The 18,767-nt window shown below is 38.4% G+C and overlaps 3 protein-coding genes across 3 annotated transcripts; 1 reads left to right on the top strand and 2 right to left on the bottom strand.

Moving 5' to 3' along the window:
- Positions 1 to 1,814: 1,814 nt before the first annotated feature.
- Positions 1,815 to 9,089, bottom strand: LOC121508526 (killer cell lectin-like receptor subfamily B member 1). The gene is made up of 6 exons (XM_041785449.1): positions 9,029 to 9,089; positions 4,831 to 5,004; positions 4,572 to 4,712; positions 2,892 to 2,929; positions 2,704 to 2,810; positions 1,815 to 2,560 (listed from the first exon to the last, which is right to left on the bottom strand). Exons 1-6 carry the CDS (start codon positions 9,087 to 9,089, stop codon positions 2,374 to 2,376), a joined length of 708 nt encoding a protein of 235 aa, XP_041641383.1. The 3' UTR covers positions 1,815 to 2,373.
- Positions 9,090 to 10,195: 1,106 nt separating this feature from the next.
- LOC121508524 lies at positions 10,196 to 12,210 on the top strand. Its single transcript, XM_041785446.1, has 3 exons — positions 10,196 to 10,930; positions 11,392 to 11,547; positions 11,782 to 12,210. Exons 1-3 carry the CDS (start codon positions 10,196 to 10,198, stop codon positions 11,893 to 11,895), a joined length of 1,005 nt encoding a protein of 334 aa, XP_041641380.1. The 3' UTR covers positions 11,896 to 12,210.
- A 1,029-nt stretch (positions 12,211 to 13,239) lies between these two features.
- Positions 13,240 to 18,236, bottom strand: LOC121508915 (CD209 antigen-like protein D). Its single transcript, XM_041786064.1, has 4 exons — positions 17,703 to 18,236; positions 15,924 to 16,031; positions 15,389 to 15,543; positions 13,240 to 13,549 (listed from the first exon to the last, which is right to left on the bottom strand). Exons 1-4 carry the CDS (start codon positions 17,926 to 17,928, stop codon positions 13,442 to 13,444), a joined length of 597 nt encoding a protein of 198 aa, XP_041641998.1. The 5' UTR covers positions 17,929 to 18,236; the 3' UTR covers positions 13,240 to 13,441.
- Positions 18,237 to 18,767: the final 531 nt, after the last annotated feature.

Below are 18,767 nucleotides of genomic sequence, written 5' to 3'. Positions count from 1 at the left end.
CATAAACTCCACATAGCCATATGACTATATGGAGGCCTGGAGGGCAATGAAAGCTTAGGACAGTGGCAGTTACTACTGAATACTACGTGGCTGCAGCACCAGCATTTTGATTTTCATCTTTTCAAAACCTCACACACTAGCAACTCCTTAATCTTGCAAAGCTGTTGGATTGGCCAGATTCCATGTCTGTCATCAGGAAAAGTGAAGTGAAAGTAAAAATTTAACATGGCGTTCACATTTTTTTAAAAATAAAAATCTGAGAAGTGTGGTGTGCACAGGTATTTGTGAAAAGCTATCAGGTTTTGTCGTCCCACCCTGTAAGCTTCCAGCCAATAATAATGCAACACGTCAATCATCACAGCCAATTATAATGTGCTACATCAGGGGTGATCAAATCAAGGCCCAGGGCCAAATCCGGCCGTGGTATAGTCATTTCCGGCCCGCAAGATCATACAATCTTTCTGTTATAACTGATGCACCAGTATGAGGTATGCAGATTTCCTCCAGTATAAATGTGTAAACTTAACCTTGATGATTTAAAATATCCTTGTTAAATTATAAAAATCTGAAAAGTAAAGAGTTAAAGTAATCAGCTAAAAAGTCAGGAAGGTGGGAAAAGAAATTAATCTTGTCATTTCATATTTTCAATTTTGCATCTCACAATTCTGGCTTAAACTTCTGATTTTGACCTTCATCATGCTTTGACCCTTTTCTTATCATACTTTGACCTTCAAGATTCACAATTTAAAATTCCAAGTCATGTTTTTACCTTTTACACTTGTGATTTTGACTTTATATCTCATGTATTTGCCTTTTTAAAATATTACTTTGTTTTGTTTTGAACTAATAAGTTTCACTCTTAATTTCAGACTTTGCGGTTTTTAACTTATTATTTTGACTTTTCTTCATCCCAGAATGAGTAATCAATGTTGTTTATATTTTTTCATATTTTACTAATGGTGAAAGTGAGGTTGACAGATTCTGTTTTAATGATGACCTTGTTGGACTCTTAGGTTAGACCTAAAGTCAAAATCCACAATTGACTTTCACACTCCTGGCCTAAATATTCCGGCCCTCAGGACATCTCCTTGGAGCAAATCTGGCCCCGGACTCAATATGAGTTTGACACCCCTGTGCTACATCATCCAAGGCACAGGTCCTGTTCAGACCCGTCAGCCTGGACACATCTGGTTCCTGCAGCAGCTCTTGGAGTGTGTAACTTTTTAATTTTTATTTTACTTCTCCGTTATTTTAACATGGAGAACCCACTGAGACCAAGGTTTCTATTCCAGGGTGCCCTGTAGCAATACAAGTTAAACCATGCACAAATAAAAAGTCAGTAAAGGTTACATGCACATTCACAATCATACATTCATACTTACAAACTCGTGACTCACTCTATGTTTAATCTAATAAAATAGTTGCAATTTCCTGTTCCAAGCAGTTCAGACATTCACTCTTTAAAAACCCCAAAAGACACAAGAGAAGGCAGCTTCTGAGTTATTTCAGAATTGCTCCACATCACAGGTGCAGCAACTAAAGCTGCGTTCCTTTCACCTCAGATGTCAGATGTGGGAAATGGAGTTGAATGTATTCAATTTGCTACAAGCTTATAACTGGGGGTGATGGGGTTTGCTCCGACAAACAAATTGGAATTAAGAGGTCAGTGTGCATTTTTGATGTCCACAATAACGTCACTTTAAAGCTTAGAAATGTCTGATTTTATTGCTGTCTGTAGAGACAAAAATGACAACAAAAGAAAAGTTTTTGTGGAGCCACAAAATGTAAAGAATAGAAAATTTGGAAAGAAACTCTTGGTTACTGAACCTGTTTATTAAAATGCAAACAGTGGAGGGTGAGGAGGACTGAACTCGTGATAGACTGTGCACAGGATGGAGGGGACTGTGTGATGATGAACGCAGATACAGAAACGCTACACTCCTCCTCCCTTAGCAAAAGCTGACCAGAGGGGAGGCGTAGTTGCTTTTTGACGCCAGTTGCCAGTCTCCTCCTCCCCTGATGGAGAGGAAGACATTAAGAGCAATGTCCTGTGTAAAGTGAAATGTTTTATATTTTGAATCTGATGGAATTTTTTAAAAGTTTGTGCTTACATATAGTCTGAAATGGATACATGATTGCTGTATTAATCTTGGATATTATATGTGGCAATAGCTTATACACATTCACACACGTCACCACTATGTGGGGATTTAAGGAGTCTGGACACTAGTAAGAGAAAATGACAAAGCAGCTTGTCAGTGCAAATACTGAGCCTTTGATTTTTCATGTGAACATTAAACGTTGCTCCTATTGCTCATTTGGAAGAACAATGAATCATCATCAGTGGCAGCAGCACGATCTAACAGAAACAGTTTATGTGTGTGAAAAATAACTATTACTAACATATTTATTATAGAAGTGTCTGATGAATTTACCATAACAGACCAGACATGTCAGCTTCCTTCTCACAGACTGACTGCAGGTATTGATTACATGACTCAACAGCCCATGACCTAATATTCCCCCAACTTCTTGTAAAGCTGTTAAAAGCTGCACATCTCTGCTTGTAAGAAAAACCCGGTGAATGATGTACCATCATAAGAGGGAAGGAAAAGAGAGAAAATCATCATTATTCAAAAATATCCAAGAAAAGATCAAAGTTTCTGTCATTTCTTGATGCAGTGTAAAATAAGACAAACTTACCCAGTTTTAAGTGATGACCCATCAGTCCACTTCCAGTTACTTTTGCTTGATGCCTGATTTAAACCAATCCAAAACTTCAGATTAGCTCCAAACTTATTCAAAAACATCTTCAGGGAGAAAAAAAATGTTTTAATAAAAAAAGTTTAAATTCAAACATAAGAAACATGTCCATGCATCAAGAGCGTTACCATCTCTCTCTGGCTGTTTGTGATCACCAGGTCTGCTCCTTGGTTTTGAAATATCCATCAACTGTTGGACCATGTGTTGATGTTTCTTACAAAGAGGTAACAACTACATCCAAGCCTCCTCCATCCATGAGGGCATGAACCTGAGGAAACACATGCTGGTCACCTTCTTTAATATGAGGGATGATGTAACGTTACTGTAGCAGAGGTGCTGAACCACATTTATTACTTTCTTTTCAAAAATGGTTAAAAAAAAAGGTTACACCACATGCAAAGGGGAAAACCACGCTAACTGCTCACAAAATGCACGCAAACTGCTCAAATAAGCAAACAGCTTGCAGTCCCATTTACCTGTATGCAAATGAGAACTAGAGTAGTATTCTAAATTTAGCACAAAATTGCTCCTCTGACATGCAAATCAGCATCATTACAAATGCAGCACTAACTACAACAGGCAGTAAAAGTGGTTCAAAATAACAGAATAAAAGCATGTAATAAAATCGGAACTATTTCTTCCTCTCTCTATCTCCTCTTTCCACCTCAGTCAGTCGTTACTGTGTATCCCAAAATATACTTTTATAAAAGACCCTGTAAAGTGAAAACAAATCTGTATTTAAGTTTGTTGTATGACAGGTCATTACGTTATGAACCCCTAGTTTAAATTTCAGTAAAATAAAACATCTCTAAGTTTATAAAATCAAGTTACAAAATCATGAAAAATGAAGGAGTAAAATCCGCTCCAGGATGGTGTGGGCTTGTCTGCTGAATGAGCTGAAGCCACGCCCACTCAGGAGAAATACCATCCTCTCCGATTTTAAAAAATGTTACAATCTGAGGAAAGCACTCACACCATCAGCCTGTCTCTGTACCTTTTGTTGACCTTAGAAGAAGGAACAAAGTCAGTTTTCTTGCTCAAATCTCTGTTATGATGCTTTAAATGATCCATGGACCACTGTGGCTGATAGATTTGGCAAATTTACCTCACAATGAACAATAAAACAGCAATTAACTGACTGTTAGCTCTCATTAAAGGCAGTGACATCAGCTAACAACAGACTACTGAGATGAACTGCTCAGTGGTTTTATATTGTAGTGTTAGAGGGGCGGGGTCATTCCCCACTGTGGGCTCATGACATCACCAGCCCACATATTTGTCCCGCCCAAATTAAACCAAGCCAGGAAAGAGGTGAAAACCTGTCTAACGGTCTAAATCCAAAATTCAGTCACATGTAGATCTCAGTGTTTTCACATGTTTACAGCAACCATATTCCAACATATCTAGAGTGTTAAGACACAAATTTTGGATTTCACTTTACAGGGTCTTTAAGAACAATGCGCTGTGGAGCCTCTCATCCATATTGTACTTATAGGAAGTTTATCTGTGTGTGATATAAGTACTTGTTCATTACCACACCTGTTCAACTATAAATTGTTTGTGCTTCAGTACAATGACACGACTCTATACTGCATGTTTGGCATTGATGTTTTTTTATTTCTAGCACAAAATTAGTCAAAGACATTTAATCCTGTTGTCAGGCAGAGCAGGAGTAGCATAGGCAGATGTTTCTCTACTATTTTTTTTGTTTTCTTGTATTTTTCTTCTGAAAGGGCCATATTCTCCATTCTCTGATAGTAAATCAAAGTTTATTCTGATGTTTGACACACACTGAGGTGAATCCTCACCAACTGTCTTCATCGGGTTGTTGAGCTGAAGCTTTGCACTCTCTCTCTCATCAGTCAGGTTCTGGTTCTGGATCAGGAGTTGGTGCTTCTCTGCTGTCTGATTGGCCAGGTCTCTGGATAGTTGATAAAAGTCTCTGTCGTCTGAAAGGAGATGAAAAAGCACAACACACTGACTGCACAAGCCGTGAATACTGCTTAACGTGACTGCTAGCATTCTCCTTCCTCTTTCTGCGTTCACCTCGTCTCTTAAATTACTCACATAGCACGCTGACAGCGAGGACTGCGGTCAGGAGGAGTAAACAGAGCAGCCCCAAACAGACCGTAGACACTTTAAAAAGAGGCCAGGTTTCGGGTTTTACTTCAGCTGAGGTTTCTATTCCCACAGGCTTGGTTACTGCAGGTGTACGACTAACAGAGGCGAGGACAGGCCTTCCTGTGTAAACGTGTTACATGATAAACTGTAATTAGATTAGATTCAGCATAAAACAACAACCATACCAATGCTAATTAGGTTCAGACATATCCAGTTTAAAGGCAGTCAGAGAGGAGATAGTCATATTTATATTGTCGTATATGATCTCTAGTCAGCTGTTTAATGTTTATGTATGTGAACATGAGCTGTATAACATGACGACAGCTCCCTATAAGTGAAGAAGAAACATTTGGAGCTCCCCCTACAGACTGGCTGCAATATAGGCCATTAGCTCTGCCTTCTCTATGTTAACATATGGGACATGGACCCCTCATAATAGTGAATGTTTTTTAAACTTGTTTGTTGATGCTTATTATAGCAATATTTAAGAACAATGAGCCTCAATCATCAACCATTCTTATTAAGAAATCTGCAGGTTTCAAAAATATTCTGACATCCACCAAACTTTAACTTACCTTAAACATGCTTTATTAAGATAGACAAAATAACATTTTATTTTTCACAATATTTTACTGCCTTTCTATCGTTTCAACATTTAAAATAATCAACTAATGTGCCAAAATACATGATTTAAACATGGAAGTTGTAATCTAATAATGAATAGATCTAACATCAGTAATTTAGACAATGCTGATGTCTTACTACATTTCTTACTTCTGTATGCCTTCTGTTTGCACACAGCACTACAATCTTATCCCTTATATGGGCATAGGGTTATTCTCTATATTAACCTGGAAAACATGCACAAGGTTCCAGCTTATAAGAACATGACATGCATCAGTTCAAGAGCACAGGTTTGAATAATTCAGCAGTTTAAGAACACATCATAATTCCAACATAGGTTTTATTTTAGCAAACAACACTATACGGACAAAAGTATTCAGCTACCTGACCCCTACACCAACAGACAGTGTTAATTTTGGCAGCTATTTTAATTTTAGTCTTTAAATGAAATGTATTTTAGTTTTAGTCACATTTTAGACATTTTAGCATTTCTATCCTTTTTAATTTTAGTCTAGTTATAGTCGACGAAAAATCAAAAACATGTTAGTCTAGTTTTAGTCCATAAAAAATCCTCACATTTTAGTCTTTACTTTCAGTCCAAGCATTTATTTTCTTGCCTAAATCTGGTACAAAGTCATGGTAGTGTTCTCTGTAGTCTTCCAAACCTGGGATCCCTGCTTTCTACTGCTGAGAGGCTGAGTTGTACAGCTGCATTGTTTTTTGACAGATTTACCCACAGTGGAGAAATGTCACAAATTTTGAATGTCCAACGAAAACTACATTACATTTTATTACAGTTTTAGTCTTCTTGACGAAAACTAAACTTAGTTTTTGTCAGTTTTTGTCATCACAGATCTATTTTTGTTAGTGTTAATCTAGTTTTTGTCATGGAAAAAAAGGCTGCTGATGAACATTTTTAGTCCTAGTTTTAGTCGACAAAATTAACACTGCCAACAGGGACTGAAATGACATTGTGTTCAACTACATGTACTTTAATAATTAATTGATTTTGCACAGCTGTGCCAACAGGTTTGATTGAGACACCTGAATTCAATAATTGACAGGTGTGGCCAAATACTTTTGTCCATATAATGGACTGAGGAATAATGCCGAAAAAACTTCAAGGAAAGAAATCAATATCCTAAATAATTCTCTTTTAGATTTTTAATCTATTAGCCCAAACACCAACCATTTTAAATCCTACAGTTTTATATTAAATTATACACTGCCTGGCCAACAAAAAAAGTCACTACCAAAAAAAGGTCACACACTCTAATATTTCGTTGGACCGCCTTTAGCTTTGATTACAGCATGCATTCGATGTGGCATTGTTTCGATAAGCTTCTGCAATGTCACAAGATTTTTTTCAGTCCAGTGTTGCATTAATTTTTCACCAAGACCTTGTATTGATGATGGGAGAGTCTGACCACTGCTCAAAGCCTTCTCCAGCACATCCCAAAGATTCTCAATGGCGTTAAGGTCTGGACTCTGTGGTGGCCAATCCATGTGTGAAAATGATGTCTCATGCTCCCTGAACCACTCTTTCACAATTTGAGCCCGATGAATCCTGGCATTGTCATCTTGGCATATGCCCGTGCCATTAGAAAAGCAAAAATAGCCTGGAAAAGTAGTGGACAGGGGTTAAAGAGTGGAAAAACTGGCAAAAAAAGGCAAAAATTGGTTAAAAAATTGGCAACAAGTGATAAAAAATTGGTTAAAAGTGGCAAACAATGTTGCAGAAATGGCCGAAAGAAGTAGTGAGAAGGGATATAAAGTGTCAAAAACAAGTAAATAAGTTAATGCTGGTGCTAAATCACAAATGGTGATGGCCCATTCTCTGGGAATTTCAGGGGCCCAATCTTTTCTGTGGACTGGCCTTTGTCCTTATGGCCTGCTGCATTATAGATAACAGTGAAAGATCTTTCTGGTAATGCCTCAACATTTCCTGTGTTTTTACAGGAAATATTAACATAATAATAAGTTTATCACTTAAAAATATTTATTTAAGTTTTGTTTATTTGAAAATTTGGCCCCAGACTCTCTGCCAAGACTAAATGTGGCCCTTGTGCAAATGCACTTGATGACCCCTGCTCTCTGGGGTTGAGGTCAAGGTTCTGGCTGTGGTCTGCAGCCAGACTGTCTTGAAATTAAACACAAAGAAACTTCTCCTGCTGTTGATAAACACGGGACAGAGGATGACCTTCAGGCACGCTCAGTTAAAGACCATTGCAGTAAGAGCAATTTAACCATGACCACGACGATATGATCAGAATAAATGTTTACATGAATGACAAACAACACAAACCATCCGAATGAGCCGTTTCCTATCAGAATCTTTGAGTGTATGATTTCAGTCTCAAAAGGCTTTTATTCTGATTATTTATTAACATAGCTTCTACCAAAGTTGATATCCTAGTTGTGTTTTCCTCAGCTTTCTTCAACACATATATGCTTTAAAACTTCCAGGTCAAAGGTCAAGGGTTAAATCCACCAGCACAGGAACTGTGGGGCATGTAAGGGTAAATTAACCAACTCCTTATCAAGGTTGTTCATCCAATTTCCAGTAAATCCACTGAGTTTTTAGTCAAGAAGACAGGAATCATGTTGTGATAGAGTCCCGCTCAAATCATTTCCAACAAAAAGATAGTGATAACCATACCTTTTTCTTCATTTGTTTTTTAATGACAGATGGGATGGCCTTGTAAATTATGCAGCACTGTTACCAGGAAAGACTGATATTTTAAAGCACTACAGACTGCATCATGGAACTTTTGGACACAGTCTTTTGGACACGTGGATGACTTTGAGATATGTAACCCACTGGGAACATCAAGAAAAAAGCATAAAGTTGCAGCTATATACTGGGCCTTTGGCAACATCCCTCACTCATCACGATCCACTCTCAATTCTGTATATCTGGCTCTTTTATGCAAGGCAGTTGACATCAAAAGATTTGGCTATGCTGAAATGCTTGCACCTTTGTTAAAAGACATTGCTATCTTGGAACAGGACGGTGTCTACATTTCCACTGTTAGACAAACAGTTAAAGGGACTGTATTTTGTGTTGTTGCCGATAATCTTGGGGCACACTCAATTTGTGGACTTGTGGAAAATTTTGTTGGACCATTCATTTGCTGATTTTGTCTTGGAGAACGGTCAGAATATCAAAGAAAGGAAGTAAGGACAGGTGCATTTCCTGCTCGTACCAAAAAAGAACATGCCACTCATCTGTTGACTGTAAAAGAAAACCCTTCTTTGATACACTACTATGGTGTAAAAAATGCTTGCCCACCGACAGAAAATCTAAAGTACTTTCACTGTGTCACTGGCTACCCTCCAGATGTGTTACATGACATTTTTGAGGGCATTGTTCCCTTGGAGTTGGGTTTATGTTTCAGTGTTTTTATTTCAAAGAAATATTTCACTTTCACTGACCTTAATAGTGCCATCACACAGTTTCCCTATAAGTGGGCTAATAAAACTGATAGTCCTCAGCCAGTGCCTGCAACCTTCTACTCACGAAAGAAGATCGGGGGAAACGCGCGTGAAAACTGGGCCCTCATACGACTGCTGCCATTCATTATTGGACACAAAATACCCTTGAATGACCCAGCCTGGCTTCTGCTCATGTCTTTAAAAGATATCATTGAGCTTGTTGTTGCCCCAGTCCATAACGAAGAAAGCATCGCATATCTTGATTCAAAAATTTCGGAACATCGACACAGGTTTCAAGAAGTATTTCCTAAAGAAGAATTAATTCCAAAGCACCACTTCTTGGAGCACTACCCTACATTAATAAAAGCATTTGGACCAGTGATTGCTTTCTGGACAATGAGTTTCGAAGCAAAACAGCCAGTTTAAACGGATCGTGAGAGACACTGGTAACTTCAAGAACATTATCCTTTCCCTGGCTAAAAAGCAGCTAATGATTAGCCACCACTTGCATTCCACAACAGTTGAGCCAGCTCTGAGTGTTGTAAGAATATCAGCAGTGCCATTAGATGTCCTCCATGTCAATGTTCAGGAGTCAGTCAGATGTCTATCTCCATTTCAGACTCAAGTACAACTGGCAGACACAGTCACCTATCATGGAACAAGGTACTCAAAGGGCATGATTGTGGCCAACGGTTGCACTGCAGGTCTTCCTGATTTTGCAGAGATTGTTCAAATTGCACTTTTAGAGGAAAAGTGTATTTTGTTGTGAGAAACCAGATGTCCTGGTATGATGAGCACTATCGTGGATTTTATCTGGAGAAGACTGATCACATAACTCTGGTTGAACAAAAAAGCCTCAGTGATGTTTGCCCTTTCTCAGCCTATGTTGTTGGAGGAAAACATATGGTTACATTGAAACGCTACATCTGCCTCCAGTGTTGAGTAGCACTGTAACAAATTTCTCATTCCTCTGCCCCCTAGACATGGAACCAGCTGTGAGATTTTGGGTCCTCATTGATGACGAAATCAAGAAACTTACTCTCAACAGTGGCATACCATCATCTGTGGATGAGCTATGTGCAGCCATTAAAGAAAAATTTCCATCACCACAGAAATAGGTCTTCAGTACAGAGATGAAGATTTCGATGACTTCTTCACCCTCACATCTACAAGTGAGCTGAAAGATAAAGACACACTGAAAGTAGTGTATGTGCCACTAAATTTGACACTCACCATTGTTCCTGCGGAAAGCATGACTGAGACCTCTGATGTGAGCTCTTTATGTGATTCTCTGACTCACTCTGTGGACTCAGAAGATACTGTGATTCTGAGTCCCTCTCCCCCTGAAAGGCAGATGCCATGGCCCTCTGTGTTTCCTATTCCAACCTTTTCCAACAACACTGAGCTAGCTTTGAGGCAAGGCAATGAAACTTATCTCAGAGATGGCACTCCACTAACATCACCAGGTGTCAAATCAGACATCCTGGAGCATCTGGCAGAGGTCATGTTTTCCTACACAGCTTACCCCAATGATGCCCTAAGATCTGCAGTAGCACAAGCCCTCATAGAAAAGCATCCTTGCTTGAAGGAACCTGGCTCTTTCAATGGAACTTACAGATGGCAGCAGAGCCTGAAATATAAATGTGGGAACTATCGTACAAAACGTAAAGCACTGGCAAGCCCTGAACTCTTGATAAACTCAATGAAACACAAGACTGATGAAGAGAGAGTACCTGCTAAAAACATCAAGAAACCAAAGAGGGCAGAGGTAAATTTTCTGCCCCCACATCCACCTGGTGAAACTGATGACGCTCTTGAGACTGATCGACTTGACCTTATTGAAGCAAGCCAGAGAAGAGATGATGTCAAGAACATAAACTACATGATGGCCAGGACATACAGCTGGAGAAGAATGGAGGTGGTTGCCCAGTCCCCAGGGGTGGCAGAGTTTAAAGAGAGATGGCCCGCCCTCTTCGAACCATTTCAGGTAACTGATATATGAAAATAATGCCAACTATTACTGTGGTGTTTCCCCTAAGTATGGGTTGGGGGGCCTGCGTGGTTTATTTAAATGTTTTATTCTCATAAATTTTTTAGTAACTTCTTCTTCTAAGTATTCCCAAGAACAAACTAAACAATTAACAAGGGACAGTAAAAAAAAGAGTTCACATAAACGTCATGCCAATGTAATGAATGAAATAGTCTGTGCCTTTCTTTTTTGGGGGCAACAGGCAGGGTAGTGAATAGAAGGGGAAACACTGTAATGAGTCAACAAGAGTGGATGCCAGTCCTGGTGACATAACTTAATTATATATTTTCTTTAAAACATAAAGGGAATCCCTACAATTTGTTACATGTACATGGATACTGGATAAATACTAGATTGCATAAAAATGAAATGTTACTTCATCTACACAGAATCATAGCCACACCATTACTGTCTTACAGATCAATGAAGAGTTACGAAGATGCACTGCTGTCTCACTGGAGCCAACCTTTATGGCTCAGCAAGACAAATACACTCCAAAGCTCCTAGAATTGTTCAGTGCGAAGGGTGGAGCAGTTGGCCAGCGCATCAAGAAGTTCTTATTGGAACTGATACAGGTTGGGCAAAAGTGGTTTATAAAGTTAAAGAAAACAAACGTATTAATATACTGTACAATGGCTTTTGTATTGTCTTGCCTCCATCAAGTAATGGTTACAAATTACTTTTTTTCTTTTGAAAGAATTTGAAATTGATTTCTAGCTGTGACTCATTTTATGATTGAAAAAAAAAAAAACAGTCATGATTTCCTCAAGATTAAAATTTTATTTTCATTTGTTTTTGTATGTTTTTAGGACCCAAGTGCCTCTGTGATTAAGAAGAGAGAAGTGACTATCAGATGCCTCATCGAGTATATGGGGGAGAGTGGACAGGAGCTCATCTCTGACTTCAGTGTAAGTAGTGTTTGAAAGAAGGGTGCTTTGCTAGTATGATCAATGTCAAATGTCAATGTCAAAAACATACCTCTCATTTTTGTATGCAGAGTATTTTTGTGTGTCAACTTTCTGTCGATATCAACATGAGGTCAGGACTCTATAACAAATTAGTGGCCAGGCTACAGCACTGTTTCTACTCCTTGCTTTTTAATCATTGGACAGAGACCGATGTCTAAAATCTCATGTCTGTCTGAGCTCTGCAGCGAGCTGGAGTCAGGGCTTGGTTTGAACATTCTAAAAAAGACTGAACACAGGAGAAACAACTATAAAAAGCTTTGAAATGCCTAAATCTCTCAAACAAATGCTTTAACTAGGACTGCCTGAGTAAAAGATCAAAAAGTTAAAGGTCTTTAAATCTGATGTAAAATATCTCTTATAAAATTTAACGTTTTGATGTGTTCATTTATGAAACATTTTTTATTTCTGGACTACTTAGTCTTTGTGTTTGGAATTAGAACTTACAAATACCCCACATTGCACAAACATTGTTTCATACATTTGAAAAAGTTCTTCTATTTTTTAAGTGATTAACATCATTAGGGTATTGTATAAATTGGTGTATGTTTTTGATTAAACTTTCCCACATTGTGTCAAACCTCAGACCCCAGACTCAAGTTGTTTTTTTTTTTTTTGTTTGTTTGTTTTTACAGGAGAGCTATGACCAGGGAGGGGTATTGTTAGGATTTTATTGATTATGGTATGGCTATTGAAACTGCTTATCGATACTGATACTTAGAAAGATACTTCTCTCCTTATTTGGTACAGAAAGTAAAAAAAAGACCAATTTAATAAGAGAAATCTTTTAACTGGTTTACACTTAAACAAGGTGTCTTAGGTTCTTATCAAATAATCAAACCTTACCAACAGCTTTTTAAATAATTAAACCTACTTCTCAAACTTTACATAAAAGCTGATCACAAAACATTAAATTTATGATTTCTCTACAATAGGGATATTAACTATGTTTCAAGTATGTAAGAAACATATTTTAAAATTTCTTGTAATTTACCTTGTTTTACTGTTTATAATTTGATATAATAGTTTATAAAACATTTAGTGTAAAATGCCACAAAATCAGGGTTGTTTCAAAGATTTGTGATGTCCACAGAAAATGTCATGGTAAATCATTATCTATATCACATCACATAGATAATTTTTAATCTTTTTGAGTTGAATCTAAGCAACAGTTTTTACAGTGTACGCAGGGGCTCACAAACATTGCTGACGTTTACCTCGACAAAAATGTAACTACACGTTGAAACGACACAGACTGCAAACCCAAGCACTGGGTGACTTCCAGTCTCTGAGTTACAGGCATGTTGTGTGTGCTCTAGAGTTAGATAAACGGCTGCAGACAGGGACTACTTTTAATATTCACCGCTCCATCCAGCTATCAGACAACGCTTTTCTTTGGGACCCTAAAACATCAACTTGATTTCTCACAGCATCAAACTTTGTCAAGATATCACAACAACTGACTTTTAGCTTACTAGCCAAGTTACCCAGGTGTTTTTGACTCTCACCTGTCTTTGTCCACTAATATTCCATCCACCCACACCCACGTCCCTTCCTTCTCTCTGTCAGTCATCCCGACCCATGCCGCCTCGGTGAACCCAGTTAGAAAGGCCTGTCATGAACAAACAAGAGACACAGATAGGAAACATTTCACAATCTCCATTTGATATTTTTGTATTAAATGTTTTTCATTATTAATAGATAATCTGTTTTTGTGTGTCATGTAATAATAGCACTCAAATATTGTTATAGGCGTATGTGATCTATAATTGTAATTGTAATTATCCTGGCTGTGGGACAGTGGACCAGTTCCTTACCCTTGCAGGACTTCTTGAGGGAGAATAGGAGTTTGCTCATCCAGTCTACATGTGTTTTGTGGACTTGGACAAGACCTACTATCGTGTACCTCATGGGTTTATGTGGGGGGTACTGCGGGAATATGGGGCCGCTGAGGTGAGCCATCAGGTCCCTGTATGACCAAAGTTGGGGTCATTTCCTGTGCTTGTTGGTATCCGCTCAGTTGCCCCTCGACTCCAATTCTGTTTGTGATTTTCATGGACAGGATCTCAAGGCGCAACCAGGGGTAGGAGGATTTCTGGTTCAGGGACCTCAGAATTACACCTCTGCTTTTTGCAGATGATGTGGTTCTGTTGGCTTCTCCAGCTAGAGACCCCCTAGCAGGTATTGGGATGGTTCTTGGCTGAGTGCAAAGCGGTCGGAATGGGTGTCTGCAACTCCAAATCTGAGGCCATGGTTCTCTGCCAGAAAATGGTGGATTGCCCCCTCCGGGAAGGGGGTGAGTCTTTGCCCCACGTAAAGGAGTTCAAGTATCTTGGGATCTTGTTCACGAGTGAGGGTAAAAGGGAGCGTAAGATTGACAGGCGGACTGGCGCAGTACTGCAGGTCTTGTGCCAGACCATTGTGTTGAAGAGGGAGCTGAGCCGAGAAGTAAAGCTCTCAGTTTACCAGCAAATATACCTCCCAACCCTCACCTATGATCATGAACTCTGGGCAATGACCGAAAGAATGAGATTGCGGATACAAGTGGCCAAAATGGGTCTGCTCCAGAGGGTGGCTGGGCTCAGCCTTAGAGACAGGGTAAGGAGCTCAGACATCCAGAGAAAGCTAAGCTGCTTTTTTGCATGGTTCGGGCATCTGATCAGGATGCCTCCTGGTTGCCTCCCTGTGGATGTTATCTGGGCACATCCATCAGAGAGGAGACCTCGGGAAAGACCCAGAATGCGCTGGAGGGATTACGTATCCTGTCTGGTCTGGGAGTGCCTCGGGATCCCCCAGAAAGAGTTGGAAAGTGTCGCTGGGGAAAGGGACTTCTGGGTGGGCTTGCTTAACCTGCTACCTCCGCAACCCCGCCCTGCATAAGTGGAAGAAGATCGATGGATGGATGGAATTGTAATTTTTTATTTTTAAAATAAACCTTAGTAATTGGCATTTGTGTTTATATGCAAGTTATGTGTATAAAAACCCTAAAATGTAAAATTTTTACATGATGCTTTGTGCAACATTGTACACTTTAACCACCCTCAGGAATGGTGGTCTTTGACGCTGTTATTTTCTGAGTTACAGGCTGAAAAGTGTGGGAATTCCTCGACTAGAGGGAGTCTCTAACTGTATTGAGCCCATGAAGGCCCATGTTAAAACTTTACAGCTGAAAAAAATGTTTACTGCCTGGTATAACAACCATTTTAGCCCTTTCTTTACAATTCACTCACATATTAAATTAAATATTCAGGGAATACTTTTGTTTTGGGTTCTTGTGCTGTGTCCTATATATCCTATTATTTGTGCTTTATGTTCAAGCATGTTGTAAATGGTTGGTTTTGAAGATGTTATCTAAAGCTTCACTGGTGCTGAGGCTCGGAGGACAAAAAGAGCTGGTAGGAATAGAGCTGTGGCACTGAGCATTTTAATCCTAAGGTGACAGCCTACTTACCTGTTCCAGTCTGCTGTTGATGACCACCAGGTCGGCGCCTCTCTGCAAGCAGTCCCTCCGGCTGTTGTCCCAGTTTCTCTGCTGAGAGGAAATGAAGTAACAGCTGGAGGCGAACATCACCCAGCCTTGAGGACAGCTGGGTTCCTCTGTCTCAACTTAACACAACAAAACAAAACATGTCAGCACAGAAATAGTGATGAAACACAGAGCAGGATGCTGCAAGTGAACACAACAAGGTACAAAGCTCAACAAGACAGTAAAAATCAACAATAAAACTGAGCGATCATCTGATTCATAAATATATTTATTTTGTTTGAAAGTTTCAGTGTCCTTAACAAAACTCCAGTGGCTCTGTTTCTGAAATCTTCAAAGAACAATAAAATTCTCTGCACGGCCTCTTTCCACTCAAACTGGGCTGGCAGAATGAACTTAAAGTGTAAAATGAGGGGTTGTAAAACTAAAACAAGGATTGTGAGGACATTTTAAATCTTCACAGATAGATGGGGCTGTAGGGACAGTAACATGATTGATCTACCTTTAACAGCAGGCTGAGTGAGAGCGAGTCTCAGAGCGATGTTCAGGATTCCCTGAAGAACACATAACAGACCCATAATCAGTAGAACCACGCTGAAACGTCTGAAATCTGAAAAATATATAAATACGAAATATGTTTGTTACTAGTTATAATTGTCTAGAACAGGGGTGTCAAACTCAAGGCCTGGGGGCTAAATCTGGCCCGTGGAACGATTATATCCGGCCTGTGGATCATATCATATTTGTATTTTAACTGGCCCACCAGTATGAGGTCTACAGATTTCCTCCAGTATAATAATATAGACTTCAGCTTGATTATTTAAAATGTCCTTATTAAGCCATTAAAATCTGAAAAAGTAAAGCGTAAGAAAGATTTTTAAAAAGTCAAGAATTTGGGGAAAGAAATTAATTTGTGTTATTTATTTCAGATTTTAAATTTTGCACCTGAAGATTACGACTCAAACTTATGATTTTGACTTTATATTTCACATTTTTATCTTTTAGATTCCCAATTTTAAATTTTAAGTCGTATTTTGACCTTTTTTTTACTTTGGCTTTTTAATCACATAATTTGACTTTTAAACTCATGATTTCACATTTTATCTCATATTTTGACATTTTAAATCAATAGTTGTTACTTTTTATATCATATTTTGACCTTTGAAACTCTTAAATTTTAAACTTAAGTCATATTTTTAAATTTTTAAGTCATCATTTAAATTCTAGCTCATATTTGGACATTTTCAACTTCATATTTTGGCTTTTTAATCCCATATTCTGACCTATCAAATTCACAATTTAAAATTTTAAGTCATATTTTGAATTTTACACTCATGATTTCAAATTTGATATTTTATTTCAATATATATATAGACATTTTAAATCAATAATTGTTACTCTTTATATCATATTTTGACCTTTCCAATCAATTATTTTTATTACTTATATCATATTTTGACATTTGAAACTCTTAAATTTTAAATTTAAGTCATATTTTTAACTTTTTAAGTCATCATTTTGAATTCTAGCTCATATTTGGACATTTTCAACTCCTAATTTTGGCTTCTTAATCCCATATTTTGACCTGTGAGATTCACAATTTAAAATTTCAAGTCATATTTTGACTTTAAAACTCATGATTTCAAATTTGATCTCATATATTTTGACATTTCAACCTTATGATTTCAACTCTCTTCTTGTATATTTGCTCTTTAGAAACATTTTTTCTATTTTTAATATGGTGTTCTGGTCTTTTGAACTAACAAATGGGAATTTTTTATCTCAGATCATTTTTGACTTTTTTGAATTTCCAATCGATTTATCATCCGTGCTGTTTTTTTTTTTTTTTTCATATTTTATTACTGGTGAAAATGGATTGATGGTTTATGGTTAAATGTTGAACCTGTAAGGCTCTCAGGCTAGACCTGAATCTAGAATCCAGCCTCTGCTGTGATTGAGTTTGACACCCCTGGTCTAGAAAATTAAAACTGCATTGAAATGGATGGACGTAGAGGATGTTTCCATCAAGAAATAAATAAATGATAATCTTAGGAAAAAAGACACATTCAAAATTTAAAAAGCATATAAACAACCAATTCAAATTTGGGAAAAAAGGCTATAACAAAGAGGATTTAAAGGAAATTATACAAATAAATGTTTAATTAGTCACTCGTCATCCTCCAAATAAATTTGAAGAGCTCAATTGATTATAAAAATCAGTCCATTTCTTTCCTAAATAAACACATCTGCTCTTCTGTGACCCCTGATTTCTGTTACTCACTGAGTTTATCGTCCTTCTCTGCAGCGGCATCTTTGGGTTCAGGTCTGGGGAGCTCCTGATACTCGCCGACCTCGGCGTTGATGTAAGAATCTCTGGAGGAGAAGAAGATGGCCATGTTAATCGGCAGCAGTGAGGAGAAGTGTTTTAAGTCTGATGTTGTGAAGCGTTTCTGCTCACGGCGTCTGTTCCTGTTTGCTTCTGCTCCTCCTGTAGAGGAACTGTCCATCTCGTCCTCTGTCACAACATATTTTTTTATGTATGTATTTTCTGTGATTTCATCCGTCACTCCTCTATCACATAATTTTTGTACATGTATTTGGATTCATTTTTTTTCTATGACTTTTTATAAATACCATTGATACAGCTGCTTCATATCGTTATACTTCTCAGAGTTCTGTTTCTGTATTCATTGGTTTTACACCCAACAAATTCACGTTGTGTGTAAAAGAACTTGGGAATCAACAAGAAATTGGAATACTTTCTCTTGTTTTTCCAGTGGATATGTGATGATATAAAAACCCCTGAGCATCCTGATCCCTACAGAGAGTGCCTGCTATGATTTTTATGTTTCAGATTGAGTTTTTTAATTTAACACTCCATCTCAGACTCATATACATAGACTCATAAGGCCTAGAGAGCTAAGGACATGTTGTGTATCTTGGCAGCTTCTGCACTACAACCAGTCAAGACATTTTCCAATCCACATGGCCAGATGGGGAATATAATCGTTCCAGAGAGTTCTGGGTCTGCCCCGGGGTTCCCATCCAGTTAGCTGTGCAAAGAAGATCTCCACGGGGAGGTGACCAGGAGGCCTCCTGATCTGGGCTTCTCAGTTATCTCTAAATCCGGGTGTACACTGTACTGGTTTCCCCTGATTCAGACACGAATTTTGAGTTGTCACACTAACTTTTGTTTGTTGTGCTGTGTACAGGGGGATAAAATGGCCGGCCACAACCCGGCCATGGCCCAAGCAGCTGCTCCCGGCTAGTCTGATGGATCTCTGGTGTGTTTGCTATTTTGGTTCAACAACCGAACAGTGCCACCTCAACTTTGGGGAATTTTCCT

This window comes from Cheilinus undulatus, linkage group 4 (genome assembly GCF_018320785.1).
Source record: "Cheilinus undulatus linkage group 4, ASM1832078v1, whole genome shotgun sequence".
Classification (NCBI taxonomy): Eukaryota; Metazoa; Chordata; class Actinopteri; order Labriformes; family Labridae; genus Cheilinus; species Cheilinus undulatus.
This window is presented reverse-complemented; position numbering and strand designations above follow the sequence as displayed.

What these genes read in the sequence shown, in the direction of transcription:
- LOC121508526 (XM_041785449.1), bottom strand. Translation starts at nt 9,089, where the DNA reads ATGAATGGCAGCAGTCGTATGAGGGCCCAGTTTTCACGCGCGTTTCCC. An exon ending in CCTCGCTGTCAGCGTGCTAT is followed by an intron (nt 4,713 to 4,830) that starts GTGAGTAATTTA and finishes ATCTCCTTTCAG; the next exon opens with ACGACAGAGACTTTTATCAA. An exon ending in CAACCCGATGAAGACAGTTG is followed by an intron (nt 2,930 to 4,571) that starts GTGAGGATTCAC and finishes TTCAAAACCAAG; the next exon opens with GAGCAGACCTGGTGATCACA.
- LOC121508524 (XM_041785446.1), top strand. Translation starts at nt 10,196, where the DNA reads ATGACTGAGACCTCTGATGTGAGCTCTTTATGTGATTCTCTGACTCAC. An exon ending in CCCTCTTCGAACCATTTCAG is followed by an intron (nt 10,931 to 11,391) that starts GTAACTGATATA and finishes ACTGTCTTACAG; the next exon opens with ATCAATGAAGAGTTACGAAG. An exon ending in TCTTATTGGAACTGATACAG is followed by an intron (nt 11,548 to 11,781) that starts GTTGGGCAAAAG and finishes GTATGTTTTTAG; the next exon opens with GACCCAAGTGCCTCTGTGAT.
- LOC121508915 (XM_041786064.1), bottom strand. Translation starts at nt 17,928, where the DNA reads ATGGACAGTTCCTCTACAGGAGGAGCAGAAGCAAACAGGAACAGACGC. An exon ending in AGAGAAGGACGATAAACTCA is followed by an intron (nt 16,032 to 17,702) that starts GTGAGTAACAGA and finishes TATATTTTTCAG; the next exon opens with ATTTCAGACGTTTCAGCGTG. An exon ending in TCAACAGCAGACTGGAACAG is followed by an intron (nt 13,550 to 15,388) that starts GTAAGTAGGCTG and finishes TGTTCATGACAG; the next exon opens with GCCTTTCTAACTGGGTTCAC.